The sequence below is a fragment of the Arachis ipaensis genome, chromosome B3 (assembly GCF_059453495.1).
Source record: "Arachis ipaensis isolate K30076 ecotype BB chromosome B3, ASM5945349v1, whole genome shotgun sequence".
NCBI lineage: Eukaryota > Viridiplantae > Streptophyta > Magnoliopsida > Fabales > Fabaceae > Arachis > Arachis ipaensis.
In genome coordinates, this window is record NC_142438.1 from 137,542,596 (window position 1) to 137,560,476 (window position 17,881).

General features: G+C 35.1%; 1 protein-coding gene and 1 pseudogene across 1 annotated transcript; one reads left to right on the forward strand and one right to left on the reverse strand.

Moving 5' to 3' along the window:
* Nucleotides 1-704: 704 nt before the first annotated feature.
* LOC107631340 (F-box/kelch-repeat protein At1g23390) lies at nt 705-2,314 on the reverse strand. Its single transcript, XM_016334765.3, has one exon. It carries the CDS (start codon nt 2,111-2,113, stop codon nt 953-955), a length of 1,161 nt encoding a protein of 386 aa, XP_016190251.1. The 5' UTR covers nt 2,114-2,314; the 3' UTR covers nt 705-952.
* An 11,796-nt stretch (nt 2,315-14,110) lies between these two features.
* LOC148572577 (pentatricopeptide repeat-containing protein At2g17033-like) lies at nt 14,111-16,811 on the forward strand (annotated as a pseudogene).
* The last annotated feature ends 1,070 nt before the right edge of the window (nt 16,812-17,881 follow it).

A 17,881-nucleotide genomic window follows, 5' to 3' on the forward strand; every position in this document is an offset into this window, starting at 1 on the left:
TACATTTTCAATAATTTTACCAAAATTTTTCTTAACAATTATAGTTATATTTTACTATTAATTTTTTAACATCAATATATATGATTTTAAAATTAAATAAAAAAATTTTGGTAAAATTATTTTTCGATATCAATATATGTTAATTGTTATGTATATTAACCGTAGTAAAATTTTTTTATTCAATATTAAAATAATATATATTGATATCGAAAAATTAATAATAAAATATAAAAATAATTGTTAACAAAAATTTTAGTAAAATCACAATTTAATAATTTAAAAATTATTGAAGAATATTTTAAAAAAAATAATTTAATTATTAAATATTTTTTAAAAAATATTTTGGTAAAAATACATTTTAATTAATAAAAAAATAATTTATTTAAAGATATTTTGATAAACAAAATTTAATAAAAAATAAAATTTTTGTCAAAAAGTATTTTTGTAAAAAATAGATAAAGTTAACATTAATTAATACAAATATTTAAAATGGATCAAAATTTTTTTTTTTTTAATTATAAGAAAAAAATGTATATTTTATAAATAAATAAGAGAAAAATGTCATGAAAATTTTTCAAAAATTAATGATAAGATATTTATATATATTTTTTATATTTTAATATATGTATAGGAAGTAGGAACAATTAACTGGCAATTGATTTTCAGGCGTACATAGAGAAAAACATAAAGGATATAACGGGATAAGAATCAAAGATGAAGATGAGGCATTTTCATTGCACGATCATGAATGACTAGAGAAACAACCACACAATATATGATTAATGAAACTTTATCAAACTAACCACTAAAGATAATGGTTCCACCAAGGAAGGGATACTTGTATGTATTACTCAAAAGTCAAAACACTTATCTACTACCCCCTCAATTTACTACCCTTGCCATTGAGGCAATCAACCTTACTTCTTTGCATTCAACATTTTTAAGTTTCAATCTACTCTCTCGTCTCTTTCACAACAAACCCGCAATTCTCCGAAACCGCTCTCTGCAGATCTTCAAGCCCAACATTGCTGCCGCAAACCACCACTCTCTGCATCCGACCTCCCTCCTCCACCACCGCGTTTCTCAGGCTCCACCATTCACACCCGCCGTTTTCCCTGACCTCACAAACCACCATCTCCTCCGGCTCCGACGGGTTCCCCAGGTAAACGAAATCCCCCACCGTCGTTACAGTGACCGACGCCACCGCACCGCAACCGTCCTCCCCCTTAAGCTTCTCCACCATCTCCTCCGGCATCGCCGCCAGCTCCTCGCACCAATGCTCCCCCGATCCAAACCCTAACTCCCCATTCACTTTCCACAGTTTCACTCCCTTCACGTTCTCCGCGTCGCCGATTGTTCCCGCCACGATCAAACAGTTCCTCAACGTTCCAATCACGCAGCAGAAAACTCCGTCGTCGGGGCGAAGGTGGTACGGTCCGTGCCAGATTCCGGCGCCAGAGTCAAACGAGTACGTCACACCGGAGTTTTTCTCCGTCACGAAAACCATGTCTCCTGTGACGGCAACGGAAAGCCACGTAGACGCTGAGGAGTCCTTCAGGATTGCCGGCATAGACTGACACCGGATCCACGCACCGGAATCCGCATCGTACATCTCCACCGCGAGGGGATCATCCTCGAAGTCGCACACGCCGCCAGCGACGACGATCTTGCTTCCCACGCTGGCAACCACGGGGTCGATGCGCCACACGCGCGGTGGATGCACGTGGTGCCACTCATGGTGGAGAGTGTCAACGGAGAAGGAGAATCTGCCAGGGGAGATGGCGTAGAGGAGCGTGGAGTGGGAAGAGCGTATAGCGGATGACAAATTTATGGGAGGCGCGTGGATCCGAACCCAGGCACGGGAGCGTGGGTCGTAAGCGTGGGAGGTTGTCACGTGATATGCACGTGGGCTCTGGACATGCACGGTGAGCCAGGGCTTGATGGGGTTGATTTGGAGGGAGGTGGAGACGGCGCGCTCCCACGCCTTGGACACGTGGCGGGCTGGCACGAGGTGGACAAGTGGCACGTGAGATAATATAGTTTCTAAGATGTCTCCATAGATTGGAGCTTCGTTCTCTTGTTGGTGTTCTTGGAGCTTCTTTTCTTTCGCCATTAGAGTACCTGGCTTTCTACTCTGGTTTTCTTTTCTTTTATTCGGCTTACAAGTGATATATGGAACCCGGTGTTTCTATAAATAGAGGCGTGGAAAATTTGAACTTAAATTACCAAAAGAAAACATTGTATTTTAACGACGGCTGACACATTTTTATTATTGCCACCTGTATTTTTTTTATTGATTTCAATTAGAAAATTTTAACAGTTATATATATTGTTAAGTAACCTTAGGATTAGATTTATTGATTTGATAGCTTAAGTTAAATTTAGTAGAGATATAATTATTTGTGTTGTTTTTTTTAATAAATTTAAATTTTTTAAAAATTAATTTTATAATATGTAATCCTTGTATTTTTGATGGAATATATGTACAATGTTGTGTTGCATTATTGGTGGGCCATTGTTAGAATTGTTATATAAATGGAAGTTTTCTTTCTATATATTAATCTAATAGTAAATCGAATTGGTTTTTTTTTTTTTGGTGACTAATCGAATTGGTTAATCTCGTTTTATTGTTGTTTTATGTAAATTGAATGTATTTTATTAATATAAATTGACTATATCCGATTTAATTTATATAATTAATACAATATTCATACGTAAATCGAAATGATCTAATTCAATTAATTATTATAATGTGAAAATTAAATTTATCTAATTCAATTTATATAGTTAAATATTTTGAGACATCTACATAATATTTTTTACTTTAAGTGATTCGCATAATTTTGACATAAGATTGGTTTATTTAAGCTAAGGTATAAAGTTAGATTTGGTTGAGAAACGTAACTTGTGTGCGGTACATAGTTACATTATTGCGGCCATCCACGAAATTACGAAGGTCAATATACTCAATTATTTATAAACTCTAAAGAGCAAATAGTTAAAAAAATTAGTTTTTGAAATTTTTTAATTAAATTGATCTTTTAAAAATTTTAAATCAGTTATTTTAATTTTTTTGTCATTTTTATTATTAATGGCGTTAAAATTTGTTAATGTGATACGTTAAGTGATATCACAACATAACACATATCTAATAATTATAATTAACGATAAACATAATAAATTTATGAAACGATATCAAATTAATTCTAAATTGAATGATTCTAATATTTTAAGTTTTTTTAATTAAATTTTAATTTAATCTAATTTCATAAACTTAAATAATTAATTAACACTCTTATGTGTATTGTAATATCATTTAATGAATCACATTAAAAAATTTTAGTCTTATTTAACAAAGAAAATGACAAAAAAAACTAACGTAATTAATTTAAAATTTTTAAAAAGCAAATTTGATTAAAAAAATTGAGAACTAATTTTAAAAAACGGGTAATTTTTTATAAACAAATTATACCATTTATCCAAATTCTAAATAATCATATCTAAAAAAAAAAAGCTGAATAATCATATATTTAATCACAGCAGATAATAATATTAATAATCTGCAATTGATTGATGTTCTGCTAATTAACTGCTACATCATTTCTGCTCGGATTTGTGTTTTAGGCACGCACGGAGGTCTTTCTTGGTATGTAACCATTTTTTTATTCTTTTAATTTATTTTTTACATCCAATATTTAATATCCATTAAAGATTAAATATTATATTAGTTTCATAAAATTAATCAAAATCAATAATTCCTCGAATGATTTTGTCAAATATTTTATATAATTCTATCATATTAATTTTTTATGAATATTAAATTAATTTACATTTTTTCATGTCATTGGTCAAAACTTTTTGCGGTCGAAAATGATAATTTATTCATTAAAATATATATTTTGTTTGAATTGAGATAACCATGAGACCGTTATATTAGTAAACGGCATATTGTAATGGGACCGGCTAAACGGTGATATGACATCCATATCAAGACTAGAACATGGTTGTTGCAGAAAATTAAATTAAAAAGGCGCTTGACCAAAAAAAAAAAAAAAAAAAAAAGAACAAATGACCTTTTGTCCTGTGGATATTTTTGTCTCTAACTATTGAAAAATATTTTTAAGTTTTTGACCTTCATAAAATTTGGACGGATCAGTTCTTTCGTTCAAATGCCTCCGTCAGGGACTGATCCGTCTAAATGTCCCGTCAGAGACTGATCCGTCCAAATTTTGTGAATGTCATAGACTTAAAAGTATTTTTTAATGATTAAGGACAAAAATATCCGCAAGACAAAAAGTCATGAACCTATTTGTCATTTTCTAAAAAAAAAAATTAAAAAGGCATAATACGTATACCCATTAATATTATTATAATAGTTAATGCTCTAGAGTCTAGCCAACATTGTTTATATTCATGAGCTCGTCTTGGTGGCATTCAATAACGGTGAGTTCTATGATATCTTTGTTATGGTGTTTAAATTGTCTAATTTTTTTTGTAAAATAAAAAAAAATATTTAAAATAAAAAATAAATCATATAAAATTTATTAAATTATTTATTTACTTTTTTTAGTAATTTAGGTACAAAGTGATAGACACCATAACATTCATATTTAATATTATTTTTGCATATATGAATATTAGTTAAAAAGTCAAAAGTCAGAGTTCATTACAAATACATTTACCAAAATACTTTTTATTCCGGTCTGAAACTGAGGTCGAGGTACAGATCGGTGATAGCCAGAAGAGTACTGACAGTGTTCTTTTTCTGTGTGTTGCACCACAAGTTCCTTCCTCGTTCGAGCAATGTAGAAAACCTGCAAAAAGGACTTCGATACTTAAGTCAATTCGTAATCAAATAATAATAATAACGATACTTCGCTGAATTCTATTTTTTGTGTGTATCTGATGTTTTTGCTAGGTCACTCGTAGTATCTTATTTATGCTTGAACGAGTGCGCTTGTTATGACCTCGAGATTCCTGGGATCTGAGCTAACATATAGCGTGACTCTTTCTTTTTTGGTACAATTGACTTTGACCTAGCTGATATGAGGTATAACGTCGGCTCGAGTTATTGGGTACGAATTACAGCTCCCAAACTTGACTTGCTAATGTTGGTAGCAAGTTGAGCTTTTGTCTGAATATCCGATGTTATACTTATTTTACTTGTATCCGAACCCCCAAGCTCAACATGATGCCGACTCGTTAGTAATTGCTGTTTTTGTTGTTTGATAATTACTGTGCATTTATTGTCCCTAAAAACCACCAAGGCACGTTTGCAATAAATGATAGTGGGGTATTGGTTCGAGGTAATCATGACCGCTAAGCTTTTGGTTATCTAAATGGTTTCTTTGATATGACGGCCAGGGTTGATCTATTTGTTTGTTTTCTTGCTAATGTTTACTTGAACACTCTTCAGTTTACTTGTGTTGGGCAAATATACTAAGTCTAAGAGGATGGCAACAAAAGGTTAGTCTTTTCATTTCTTTTCTTCTCTATGTTTTTGCTGAGTTCTTAACTATGAAAAAGCGAGAGAATAAAGTAGTGGAGGTTAAAGACGACCTGTATGAGTGGGTGCATGCGGACATTAAATGTCGCGCTTCTCTTTTTCAGAGTGTGAAGAGTTTATCTATTTTTAATGCCGCGAACTGGGTTCGTGGTGGCTCTGGTATAGGTATTGAGTTGCTTCCTTGTAATGGAAAGGACAGGGTTTGTGAAAAAAGGGAGGATTAGGCTTATTTTTATGCATATACTTGTTTGTGTTACTGAGCTAGGTGTGAAATTTCTTTTTTCAGATTTTGAGTTTTAGTGTTGACACAGCTCAACTGTGCTCCATCACAGTTGCTTCCAAATTCCTAGGCCTTCCTTTGCGCCTTTGAATGTGTGATGAATTTTCTGAAAACCGTCCCTACACTAAATATTTTCTTCTCGCTTTTCCAGGCGAAAGGAGTCCATAAAGGCCTTTGGATAAATTTAAGTAGTTATCCTAGTTGCTCCATTTTCATATTATATAAATCGTCGTTTAAAAGTTTCAAAGAAATGTTCGTGGAGATCCGTTCTTGTGAGATGGGGTATCCATTTTTCCTGGATTCAGAGTTAGGAGAAAATATTCTCCTGTATTGGTGTCCTGAACCAATGCAGATTCTGCAGCAGTAGGTAGGTCTGATGAAGAGGACTTGTTGTTGGACTATTTGATTGAGTGTTTCTCTTTTGGGAAATTGTTATGTATTGATGATGTTTTAAAATTTGAGAATGATTCTGAAGGTTTGAAAGATTATATTGGTAAGGTTTGGTTTTGTTTTACATTTGGTATGTTTCATGTTTGTCATATTGTGATGTATTATTTGCTGACATAGGTGGAAGAGTACCGAGTTTATCCTCGGCACGGATGAGGACTTTCTTGGATCAAAAAAGGAAAGAAGGTAGGGAAAGTTCAACTGGAAAGGTTGATAAGGACCCAACTGATGTTGCACAATTTAGTGCACATCCACGAGGAGAAAAAAGAAAAAATATGAATCTGAGCGATCACTAGAGATTCTGTCTGGAGTGGATTTGGTATTTGATTCTGGGGTTAGGAGTGGAGTGAAGAGGCAGTCGCGTCTTCATGGTTTTATGGCTGATGGTGTTGCAGAATCGATCTTGAGTGATCGCTTTTCTTTCAATGCTCTTGCTGATAGGATTGCTCAGAACCCTAATGACGTTAAGCTTTTAAAAGACGCTGGAAAGGAGGTGATCGGTTAGTATATGCAGGTACGTGTGGTGTTGTTTGTTTTACACTGTTTTTAGTTTGGATCTTTTGTTTGATCAAGTATGTACAAGATTTCTCTCCGTTGGCGAAACTACAGAGTTGTTCAGAGCTGAAGAACGGGCTGAAAAGGAGAAGGTTGTAAAGCTAGAAAAGTCGGTTGCTGAATGAGATGGAGTGGTCATTGGTCTTACCAAAAAGATGAAAGATATGGAGGTCGAGGTTGGGAATTTGCAAGATCAAATCCGAACTCTTCAAGGTCAGCTGAAAGAAGCTGACGTCGAGAAGGGAAAACTGACATCTCGGTTTCATGAGTTGGAGGATGAAGCCATGAAGGACTGGAAATGTTTGCTGCTGGATTTGACCGTGCAGTAAGCCAAGTTTTTGTTTTTGCTCCTGGCTTTGATATTAGTCAGTTTGATGTTACTAAAATTGTTGCTGATGGTAAATTGGTGGATGACGAGCTTGGAGTGGAGGTCCAGGATGAAACTGCAGATATAGCTGATAAGTAGGATCGAGTATTAGTTGAAGAATTCTGTAATTGTTAGACCTTTGTTTGTTTGAAACACTTGGCACTATGCCTTTGTTGTTTGACATTGAAACGTTTTTTGTTGCTTATTTTGGTTTATGTAAAATTTGATACTTGTTTATTGCATGCCTTTGCAATGGTAGATTGCGATATATAATGTGCGAGTTTTTATTTCGGAATATTTGAAGTGGTTGGCCTCGTTAAAATCTCCCCGAGTAAAACCTTGTTAGGAAAAAATCTCAGTAGTAGGAAAAAGAGTACCGCCTGAGCTTCAAATTGTTACAAATAGTCAAGTGTAATACAGTTGTAAAGACGAAGTATTCCATATATTTGGTAAATTGACCCTTCCAAGGTTTATAGGGAATATGCACCTTGACCAAGCACTTGCGAGACTCGGAAGGGACCTTCCCAGTTTGCGATGAACTTGCCTTGTTCTGGAGGTTTTTGGATATCTTCAAGACGTTTGAGGACGAGGTCTCCTTGTTGTAGTGGCTGAGGTCTGACCTTCTTATTGTATTTGCGTTGAACTATGAGCTGCATTGCTTCTTGCCGTATTCTTGCGTCTTGTCGTTCTTCCTCTATGGTATCTAGCTCGGCGCTCTTCATTTTATTATTTGCCTCTTCGTCAAAATGATCGGTTCTGATTGATCCTTGGGTTATTTCTATCGGGATGGCATCGGCTCTAAACACCAATTTGAAAGGTGTTTCCTCGGTCGAGATTTATGCGGTGGTGTTGTATCCCCAGAGTATCTCTGGTATTAACTCGGCCCACTGAGCTTTGGCTAAAGTTAACTTTTTTCTTAATGCCTGCAAAATGACCTTATTAGTCGCTTCGGCAAGCCCGTTGGTTTGAGGGTGCCCGACCAATGAAAAATGATGTTTTATGTTTAAGTTTTGTAAAAAAGATGCTATTTTCTTATCAGTAAACTATCTACCATTATCAGTAACAATGTCCATAGGTAATCCATATCGGCATATGATAAATTTTCAAATGAAATTTTGTACCTTATCTGCTATTATTTTGGCGAGTGGTTGAGCTTCTATCCACTTTGTAAAGCAGTAAATTGCCACAAGCAGAAATTTTACCTGGCCTTGTGATACTGGAAAAGGACTGAGGATATCCAGCACCCATCTGTGGAATGGCCATCTGACCTCTGATATGTGTAACATCTCGGCTGGGTTGTATATTACTGGTGCGCACTTTTGGCAGTTGTCACACCATTGAACCTTTATCATGCAATCTTTCTTTAAGGAAGGCTAATAACACCTTGCTCTTAGTAACTTTGCTGCTTGGCATCGTCCTCCTATATGTGTGCCACAAATGCCTTCGTGTGCTTCTGACATTACTACTGCGGCATCCTCGTCCCCTAAGCATTTCAGTGGAGGTCGGAAAAACCCTCCTCTGTAAAGGTCGTCTCCAATTATGGTGAAAAACTTGCTTTTTTCTTGAAGACTTTCGGATTTCTTTCTGTTATTGGTATTGTTCCATTTTTTAGAAAGTTGAAATATGGAGTTTTCCAATCTTTTACCTGTGATAAACTTAGAACAAGGTTGTTGCATATACTAGGTTGTTCCAGGGTTATTTGTGATAAATTTGATGGTTTTCCTGTTCTTCTTGATGTAGCTAGTTTAGATAATATATCAGCCCTATTATTTTCATTCCGATTGACATGTGTTATTTGAAAATTTTGAAATTACTGAATTAAATGCCTTACATGTGTTAAATATTGTTCTAATAAAGGCTTGCATACCTGGAATATGCCATCAACCGACCATTTTGTTAATCTTCCTGCCAAATCTGGTCGTGTAAGCACTTGTCGCAACGGATGATTAGTTCAGACTACGATCTCGTAGCTCTGAAAGTAGTGTCTTAGGTGCCGTGCTATAACCACCAAAGCATATGCTATTTTTTGGTTGGGTACCGAGTTTCTACGTTTTGTAAGATTTTACTGATAAAGTAGTCTAGGTGTTGCTCCCGACCTATTTCTGTTACACGGACGGATGAAATTGAGTTAGTGAAAATTGAAAGATATAAATAGAGTGGATTACCTTATGTTGGTTTTTTCAAGATTAGAGGTGATGATAGTATTTGCTTGAACTTGGTGAAGGCTGCTTCGCACTTGTCTGACCATACAATTTTGTTAGACTTTCATAGTGTGCTGAAGAAGTGGCTTGATCTTGCTGCCATCGTTGGTAGAAATATTGACAAGGCCGCCAGCTTTCCTGTCAATTGCTACACTTTTTTTTATCGTTGTTGGCGACTTCATCTGAATGACTGCGTTGTATTTGTCGAGGTTTGCTTCAACTCCTCTATGGGTTAACATGAATCCCAGGAGCTTTCCCCCTTGTAGTTCGAAAGCGCATTTTTTAGGATTTAGGTGCATATTATACCTCCTCAATCGCTCGAATACCTCCTTGAGATCGGACAGTTGATCTTCTTCATTTTCTAAATTGACAACCATATCGTCTACGTACACCTCCATATTCCTCTCGATCTGTTCCTGAAAGACCTTGTCCATTAAATGCTGGTAGGTGGCACTTGCGTTCTTGAGGTCGAAAGATATGACTTTGTAACAAAAATTCCCATGTTCGATTATAAAGGCTGTTTTGTCCTCATTTGAAGGATGCATGAGTATCTGGTTATACCCTGAATAGGCATCCATGAAGCTTAATATTTTGTAACTAGAGGTGCTGTCGACAAGCTTATCAATGCACGACAATTGATAAGAGTCTTTTGGGCAGGCCTTGTTTAGATCGGTGAAGTAAACGCAATTCGCCATTTTTCCGAATTCTTTTTTACCATTACCACATTTGCTAACTAGGATGTGAAGCGGATTTCTCAAATGAACCCCGCGCTTAGTAGTTTATGTGTTTCTTTGATGGTTGCGTCTGTTTTTTCCTGTCCTAAATGTCTCTTCTTTGGCTTTATTGGACGAGCTTTGAGATCCAAAGCCAGTTTGTGGCTTATGACTTCTAAGTCTATCCCTGGCATGTCATCCAGGATCCAAGCGAACATGTCGACATTTGCCTGGAGTAAGTCGGTGATTTGCTTCATGTATCCTGCAGATAAAGCAGAACCAATGTTAGTGTTCTGATTTTCACTGTTAGAGATGCTTACCTTACGTAGATCATCGATTGAAATAGGTCGTTGTTCTTGATTGGTCCGAGGATCTAGCTCGGCTAATTCTAGTATATCGTTGGTATTTTAGACTGAATTTATTCTTGGTGTTGGTGGTTGTTTCATTTTAAACCCAGCATTGTAACATTGCCTTGCTTCCTTTCTATCTGAATGTACCGTTGCTATGGTTCCATTCTGCAAGCAAAACTTGACGCATAAGTGAATTGTGGAGACTATAGCTCCGAAGGCATTTAAAGATGGTCTTCCTAGTATAATATTATAAGGGATAAAGCAATCGACAATTAAATACTGGATATCTAAATTTTTTGAATGAGGATACTACCCTAAAATCGTCCTCACCAAAACATAACCTGTTACGAGGACTTTTTCCCCTGAAAGCCCGACCAACCAGAGGATGGCTGTAGCACCATGTCATTTAATTGCATCTTTTTTAAGGTGGATAAGAACATGACGTTGGCGTTACTTCCTGGATCCAAGATGACCTTCCAAATCAACAGGTCTCCTATTGTCACTGAGATTACCACAAGGTCATCGAGGTTAGGAGTTTTGGACTCAAAATCTTTATTTGCAAATGTGATTTTCGGAATGTGGAAAGTAGATGTTTTTGACGGCGTGTCATCTTGTAATGACAACATAGTCCGGTAGCTTCTTTTCCTGGCCGAGCTTGTGCCTTCACCACATGCAAATCCCCCTAATATGTAATTAATAATCTTCTTAGGTGGGTGAGGTTGACTATGTTGTCACTGGTCTTTTTCGGTGTTTGTTGTCTGATGTTCTGTCGCTGCCGAGGCTGATGAGTCTTGTTGCATCCTAATGCTGAAGTATTTATCCAATAGTCCTTGTCGTGCTAGCCTCTCTAGTAAATCTTTGGCCACCATGCATTCGTCAGTGATGTGACCGAACTTCTGGTGAAACGCGCAGTGCTTGGTTTTGTCCACATATTTTTTATCTTGGTAAGTTCCTGCCTTGCTCAGCGGCCTTATGAGTTTATTGTGAAGGATTTCCTTGATTATGTCCTACCTTTTTGTATTAAATTTTGTGTAAGAGTCGAACTTTGGTGTTAGCTTGAAAGGCTTCTTAAGCTCCTTGTTGGTCTGTGACCTAAGTTGTCTTTCGTCATCTCGGCGAGGTTGTTACTTCTCCGCTCGTCGAGCTTCACGGAGTTCCTCGATCTCCATTTGGCCCACAGCTTTCTCTCAAAATTTTGCTAACGTTTTCAGCTTGGTAATAGCGATGGTCTCCTGAAACTTTCCGGAGCGGAGGCCACTCTTTAGTGCGTGCAGGTGCACCTCAGGGCTGAGGTCGAGGATTTTCATAGTTGCTTTGGTCAACCGCGTCATATAGTCTTTCAAGCTTTCATACGGACCTTGCTTAATAGTATTAAAGTAATCAGATCCGTGCACCTATATTCTTGGAGCTGCGAAGTAGTCGATGAAGGACCTTGCTAATTCTTCGAAGCAAGAGATTGAACTTGCAGGTATCTTAGAAAACCAAAGTAAAGCAGCACTATCTAAAAAAGTTGGAAAATATCGACAAAGTATAGGGTCAGAGGCACCGTTAAAAAACATCATGGATTGAAATTTCTTAATATGAACATGGGAATCTCCGAATCCTTCATATGGCTTGAGTGCTGTAGGCAACACAAAGTTCTTCGGCATCTGGAATTTGACGATATCTTCCAAAAAATGATTGTCTATTGTCAGTTTTTATTTTGAGGTCGCGCTCTTAAGATCCTCCATGTTGAACTTCCCGTTGTGAGTTGATTCTAAAAGATTGGCCATTCTCTTAACCTAATCCAGGAGGGTAGCATTCATGGCTACCAACTCGTGATGAGTGGGATGAGGAGTTTGAGACACGGCGTCATCGGCTATGATCCTACAAAAAATAGTAAAATAAAGTGTGCATGGGGGTTAATTTGAATAAATTCGGGCCCACGGTGGGCGCTAAATATTTCGGTTTGGAACTGGGTCCGAGGTATAGGTCGGTGATAGCCAGAAGAGCACTAGCAATATCCTTCTCCTGTGTGCTGCACCGTAAGTTCCTTTCTCGTCCGAGCAATGTGGAGAACCTGCAAAAATGACTCCGATGCTTAAGCCAATTCGTGATCAAATAATAATAATAACAACGATGCTTCGCCGAATTCTATTTTGTATGTGTATCTGTTGTTTTTGCTAGGTCACTCGTAATATCTTATTTATGCTTGAACGAGTGTGCTTATTATGACCCCAAGAATCCTGGGATCTAAACCGAGGTATAGCACAAATCTTTCTTGTTTAGTACAACTGACTTTGACCTAGCTGATCTGAGGTATAACATCAGATTGAGTTATTGAGTACGGATCACTTTTATTTAGTAAATAATTTTTTTGTTAGCATTCATCGTTTACTTAAAATATCTATAGCGTATATACTTGAGAAATGCTTAATAATTGAAGTGTGAGAATCACATCTATGTTAAACTAACTAGTTCTTTTAAGGGAATGAATTATCTTAATTGTTAAAAAAATTGAGAGTGTAAAATGTGATCTCTAACCCTTTATTGCTCTCTATCTCATATTTATTCTTGGTTCCACTTATAAAATTAATGGTGAGAGATTACACTTTACTCCCTTAATTGTTAAAAAAAAAATTAAGATGATCCATTCCCTTCTTTTAAGAGTTACATGTTACAAGCCATCAATTTAATTTTGATGTATTAATAATATAAAATATTTTAAATAACATTATATATTTAAGTTTTTTTAATTAAATCTAATTAAATTAATCTAATATAATAAAATCAGTTATAATTAGTATTATTTTAAATTTTATTATTTAACTTGGTTGAATTTAATTCATAAAAAAATTTAAATATATAATATTACTCAAATCATTTATATAGTGATACAATTATATTTGTTTTTTTAGATAATTATTTATATAATAAATATAAAATAAATTTTTTTATTAATATAACATTATATAATTAGATACACTTATAACATTATTTTATATTGACATTAAATCAAAATTAAATTCTACAAACCAAATATAGAAAGTATTGAGTGCACATTTGAGTTAAGTCTCAAAGTAGTCCCTGAACTTGCACTCGAGCCTCAAAATAATCTATGAAGTTAATAATTACTCAAATTTGTCCTCACACTTATACTCCGAGACTCATAATAGTCTCCGAACTTGTACTCCGGAACTCATAATAGTCCCTCAAACATTTTTCATCCATCGAAACCTTAAAACGACGTCGTTTTGAACAAAAAAAAAATTGAAAAAAAAAGGAAAAAGAAAGCGACGTCGTTTTGAACAAAAAAAAAGAAGCGTATGCGTCGTTTTATATTAGAAAAAAAAAAGAATTCCCTTCTTTTTCTTCTTCTTCAACGCTGTTGTTCTTCTTCTTCTTCAACTCTGTTTTTCTTCTTCTTTTTCAAAATGTCACAAAAATAAAAAAACACCACCACAAAATATCACAAAAAATCAGCATTAATCAGGAAAGTTCAATAAAGTTAAATAGCATGCATCAATCAACTTAGACAGCAACAAGTACAAAAAATATCAACAATAAAAAAATCAGTAATAATTACAGAATAGAAAACAATTAAAATTAACCATTGTTGTTATATTAAAATAGGATCAACAGCAACAATCACCTAGAACATTCAAGAACAATGATTGAATAACTAAAAAAATTAAAAAAAAAAGAAATTACCATGGCTGAGAGAAAGAACCGTGCTAGAGGAGAGAAAAGGGAGACCGAGTGGAGATGGAGGCTGTCAAGCAGCAGCGGCAGTGTAACGGAAGCCGGCAAAAGGCAACGGCAACGAAGGTTGAGGAGAGCTCTTATGAGTGTGAAAGTATGGTTGGAAAAAGAGAAGTCATCAGATTAGAAAGGAGAAAGGAAAGGAAAAGAATCTCAGGTTGGGGAGCAGAAGAGGAAAGGGAAAGGTGGGGGTGGGGGTGAGGACTGGGTACGCTACGCGTTCTTTTTTTATTTTTTTGGATGGGGGGTTTTATGTTACGTTTTTTTTTCTTTTTTTCTTTTTGTTCAAAACCACGTCGTTTTAAGATTTTGATAAACGGAAAATGCTTGAGGGACTATTATCAGTCTCGGATTACAAGTTTGGGGACTATTATGAGTCTCGAAGTACAAGTTCGGAGACGAATTTGAGTAATTATTAACTTCAAAAATTACTTTGAGGTTCGAATACAAATTCAGGGACTACTTTAAAACTTAACTCGTGAACATTTATTAATTATTATTACTGTGGATGCGTTCTTTACAAAATAACTGTCAAGGACTCAGGTTAGAAAAAAAATCGAATCGTACAAGTTAAAAAATTATACTTAAGTAAGCGAATATATATATTAATTGTTATTTAATTATGGTAATTACATTAAAAATACCATTAACTTAAAAGCAATGTCACCTTCATATTATTACAAAGAAATAAATATTTTGAGACCTAACAAAATTTTTATTTGAGGATTTTTTTTTTAAATATCATTATTGTATCTTCAATTGAAAATCCTTTTGTAGATGGTTAATAAAAAATACTGAAAGAAAATAAAATATAAAGTTATAATTATACTAGTCTAAAAATATATTTTTCATAACGTAAGGCATTTTTTTTAGTAAAATGAAAATATTTTAATGTTAAATCTAAATATTTAATTATTACATAATGATGTAAAATAATATTTATTTCAAAAGAATAGTCTCTACAGGAAAAAAAAAGTATGAATATTAAAGAATAAAAAATATATTTTTTTATAAATATTCGTTCCTCTCTAATCTAATATGTAGGTGATATCTAACAACAAAGTTTCACATATTTTATTTCTAACCGTAAAAATTGTGAAATGTATTCAAGAATGAGAAAAAAATACGATGTCTTTACTCTATATACCTATCAAAACTCAGAGAGGCAAATAACTCTAAAAGGAAAAGAAAACAAAACAAATTTGAGAGAAATAAAAAATCAATTTGCACTTAATAATTACAGTAAATGTTTTTTATTGTGTTAATTTGAAGACAAAATGCTCTCCCACTTTTTGTGATGGCTGAATTTTTGTGAAACCTATATAATCTGTAACTAGTTAGATAGTAATTTCTGTGAAACCTATATACTCTATAACTAGTTAGATAGACTAAATGAAGAAAGAAATTAATTACCAATGATCACTCCACACCAATTGATCATCCAAAGAGAATAGAAACTGATCTCATAAGAGAAGTATACTTATAAGTAGAGAAGTATAATTAAGTGAGTTAAATTTTAAAGTGGTCCCTGAACTTGTAATTGAGTCTCACAGTCGTCTCTAAACTTGTAATGACCTCAATATTGTTCCTGAATTTAACAAAGGTGACTCACAGTCGTCTCTGAACTCTGAAGTATTTTTCAGAGAATATTTTTTAACGGCGTGATGACGTGTACTGAGAGACGCCATGATGGATAAGTAACGTGGCTGTTATCGTTATTTGACTCAATTTAGTCCCTGAAGTGGTTTATAACCCTAGTTCCCAATTCGAGTTCCATCTGTGTCCACCATTAGAAGTCACTTTCTGTCTTTTTTTCTGCTCTCCTTCTTCTTCTTCTCCGCCACATCTCCTTCAACCACATCTTCTTCTTCTTCCACTATTAGAAGACACTATTTTGTCATCTTCTATCTCCTTCCTCCTCCTTTTCTCACCTTTCTTCTCTCGTTCTCTCTGTAAGTGCTATAAACCCTAAACCCTTTTCTTCTTTTCCCATTTTCTAATTCCCCAAAATTTCGAAGTTTTATTCATGTATCGTCCAAGCTTCCTAGTTCACTTGGAACCCTACCATTGTTTCTGACCCTGCAGCGCTTCTTGATTAATTGGGTCGTTCTAAAGAAGTTGAAGCTCTGGTTTTTAAGGCCACTTCCAAGCTTGAATCTCGAAACAGAGAACTTATTCTTTTCCACTGTAAAGTGCTTGAGTCACACTCCAAGCGAGGCTCACCGAAAGATTTTGATGTTGCTTATTGTTACATGAACCATTTTTTTGGTAGTTTTTCCTCTGTTTACATAAAACGTAGGGCTTTTGAATATATGGTTAGTAGTTTGTGTGCAATGGATAGACCTCGTGAAGCCGAGGATTTGGTTGAGGATTTGAGAGGCAATAGTGGAGCGATTGACCCTTCAGCTTTTAAGTTGAAGTCCATTATGTATGGTTATGGGAGGCTGCGGTTGTTCCATTTTTTGCAGAGAGTTGTGGATCAAATGAAGTGAGGTGGCTTTGAGATTGACACTGTTTGCGCCAATATAGTTCTTTCAACTTTTGGCACTCATGGTGAGCACATGAAAATGGTTTCCTGGCTGGAGAACATGAGAAGCTCAGACATCTCATTCAACTCCTCAATCGACAATGGCAACTCATCCAGGAGGTAATCGACAGTGAAAATGGTTTCCGGACTTAAGGAGTTACTGGATTCTTGTGTGAGAGGTAATGGTGTGGGATTCATCGGAGGCTAAATTGAATTTGCATAGATGTCATTTGGGTTCTTCCTATTTGATTATGCTGCTTTGGTTGAAGGAGATGTGACGGAGAAGAAGAAGAAGGAGAGCAGAGAAGAAGAAAGAGAGTAACTTCTAATGGTGGATACAGATGGAACTTAAATTGGGGACTAGGATTATAAATCATTTTAGGGACTAAATTAAGTCAAATAACGATAACAGTCACGTCACCTATCCACCGTGGTATCTCTCAGTACATGTCATCATGCCATTAAAGAATATTTTCTAAAAAATACTTTAGGGACGACCGTGAGTCACCTTTGTTAAATTCAGGGATAATATTAAGGTCATTGTATGTTTAGGGACGACCGTAAAACTCGATTACAAATTCAAGACCACTTTGAGATTTAACTCTAATTAAACATTGACGATGATGTACTGGATAGACACTTTAAAATACTAGACATAGTTGCTTCACCTCCGTAAACCTGTAAAGAGCTAAAATGATCTGATAAAGTTTAACAACGACCAAAATGTAGAGCCTTATCCCATTAAATAGAAATCCTCTATAGTCTATATATACTACCATGACTTGTATTATTTCTGTTGCAATACTAATCACAAGGCACAATACCATTAGTCAAATGCATCAATTCTAACACTCCCCCCCCTTAAACCAAAATTTACCAGATTTTAAGTTTGTCACCAGAGTCTTTTACAATAAGAAAAATATATAATAAACTACTTTAAACTCTAAAAAAATAACTCAAAAATGTTGGAGACTTTGGAAAGACAATACATCAGGCATTTGGAACACGCGTTAGCTTAGAGTTTATTTATATTGCATTAAGAATACCATCATTAAATGATCATTGATGAGAATATCACTTATATGACTCATCATTGCAAAACAGAATTCACCATCAGTAAGATTCACACTAGAAGGCTATTACTTAATATTTATCACTGAAGCTGTGCAATGAGACAAAAAGAAAAACCTTAAG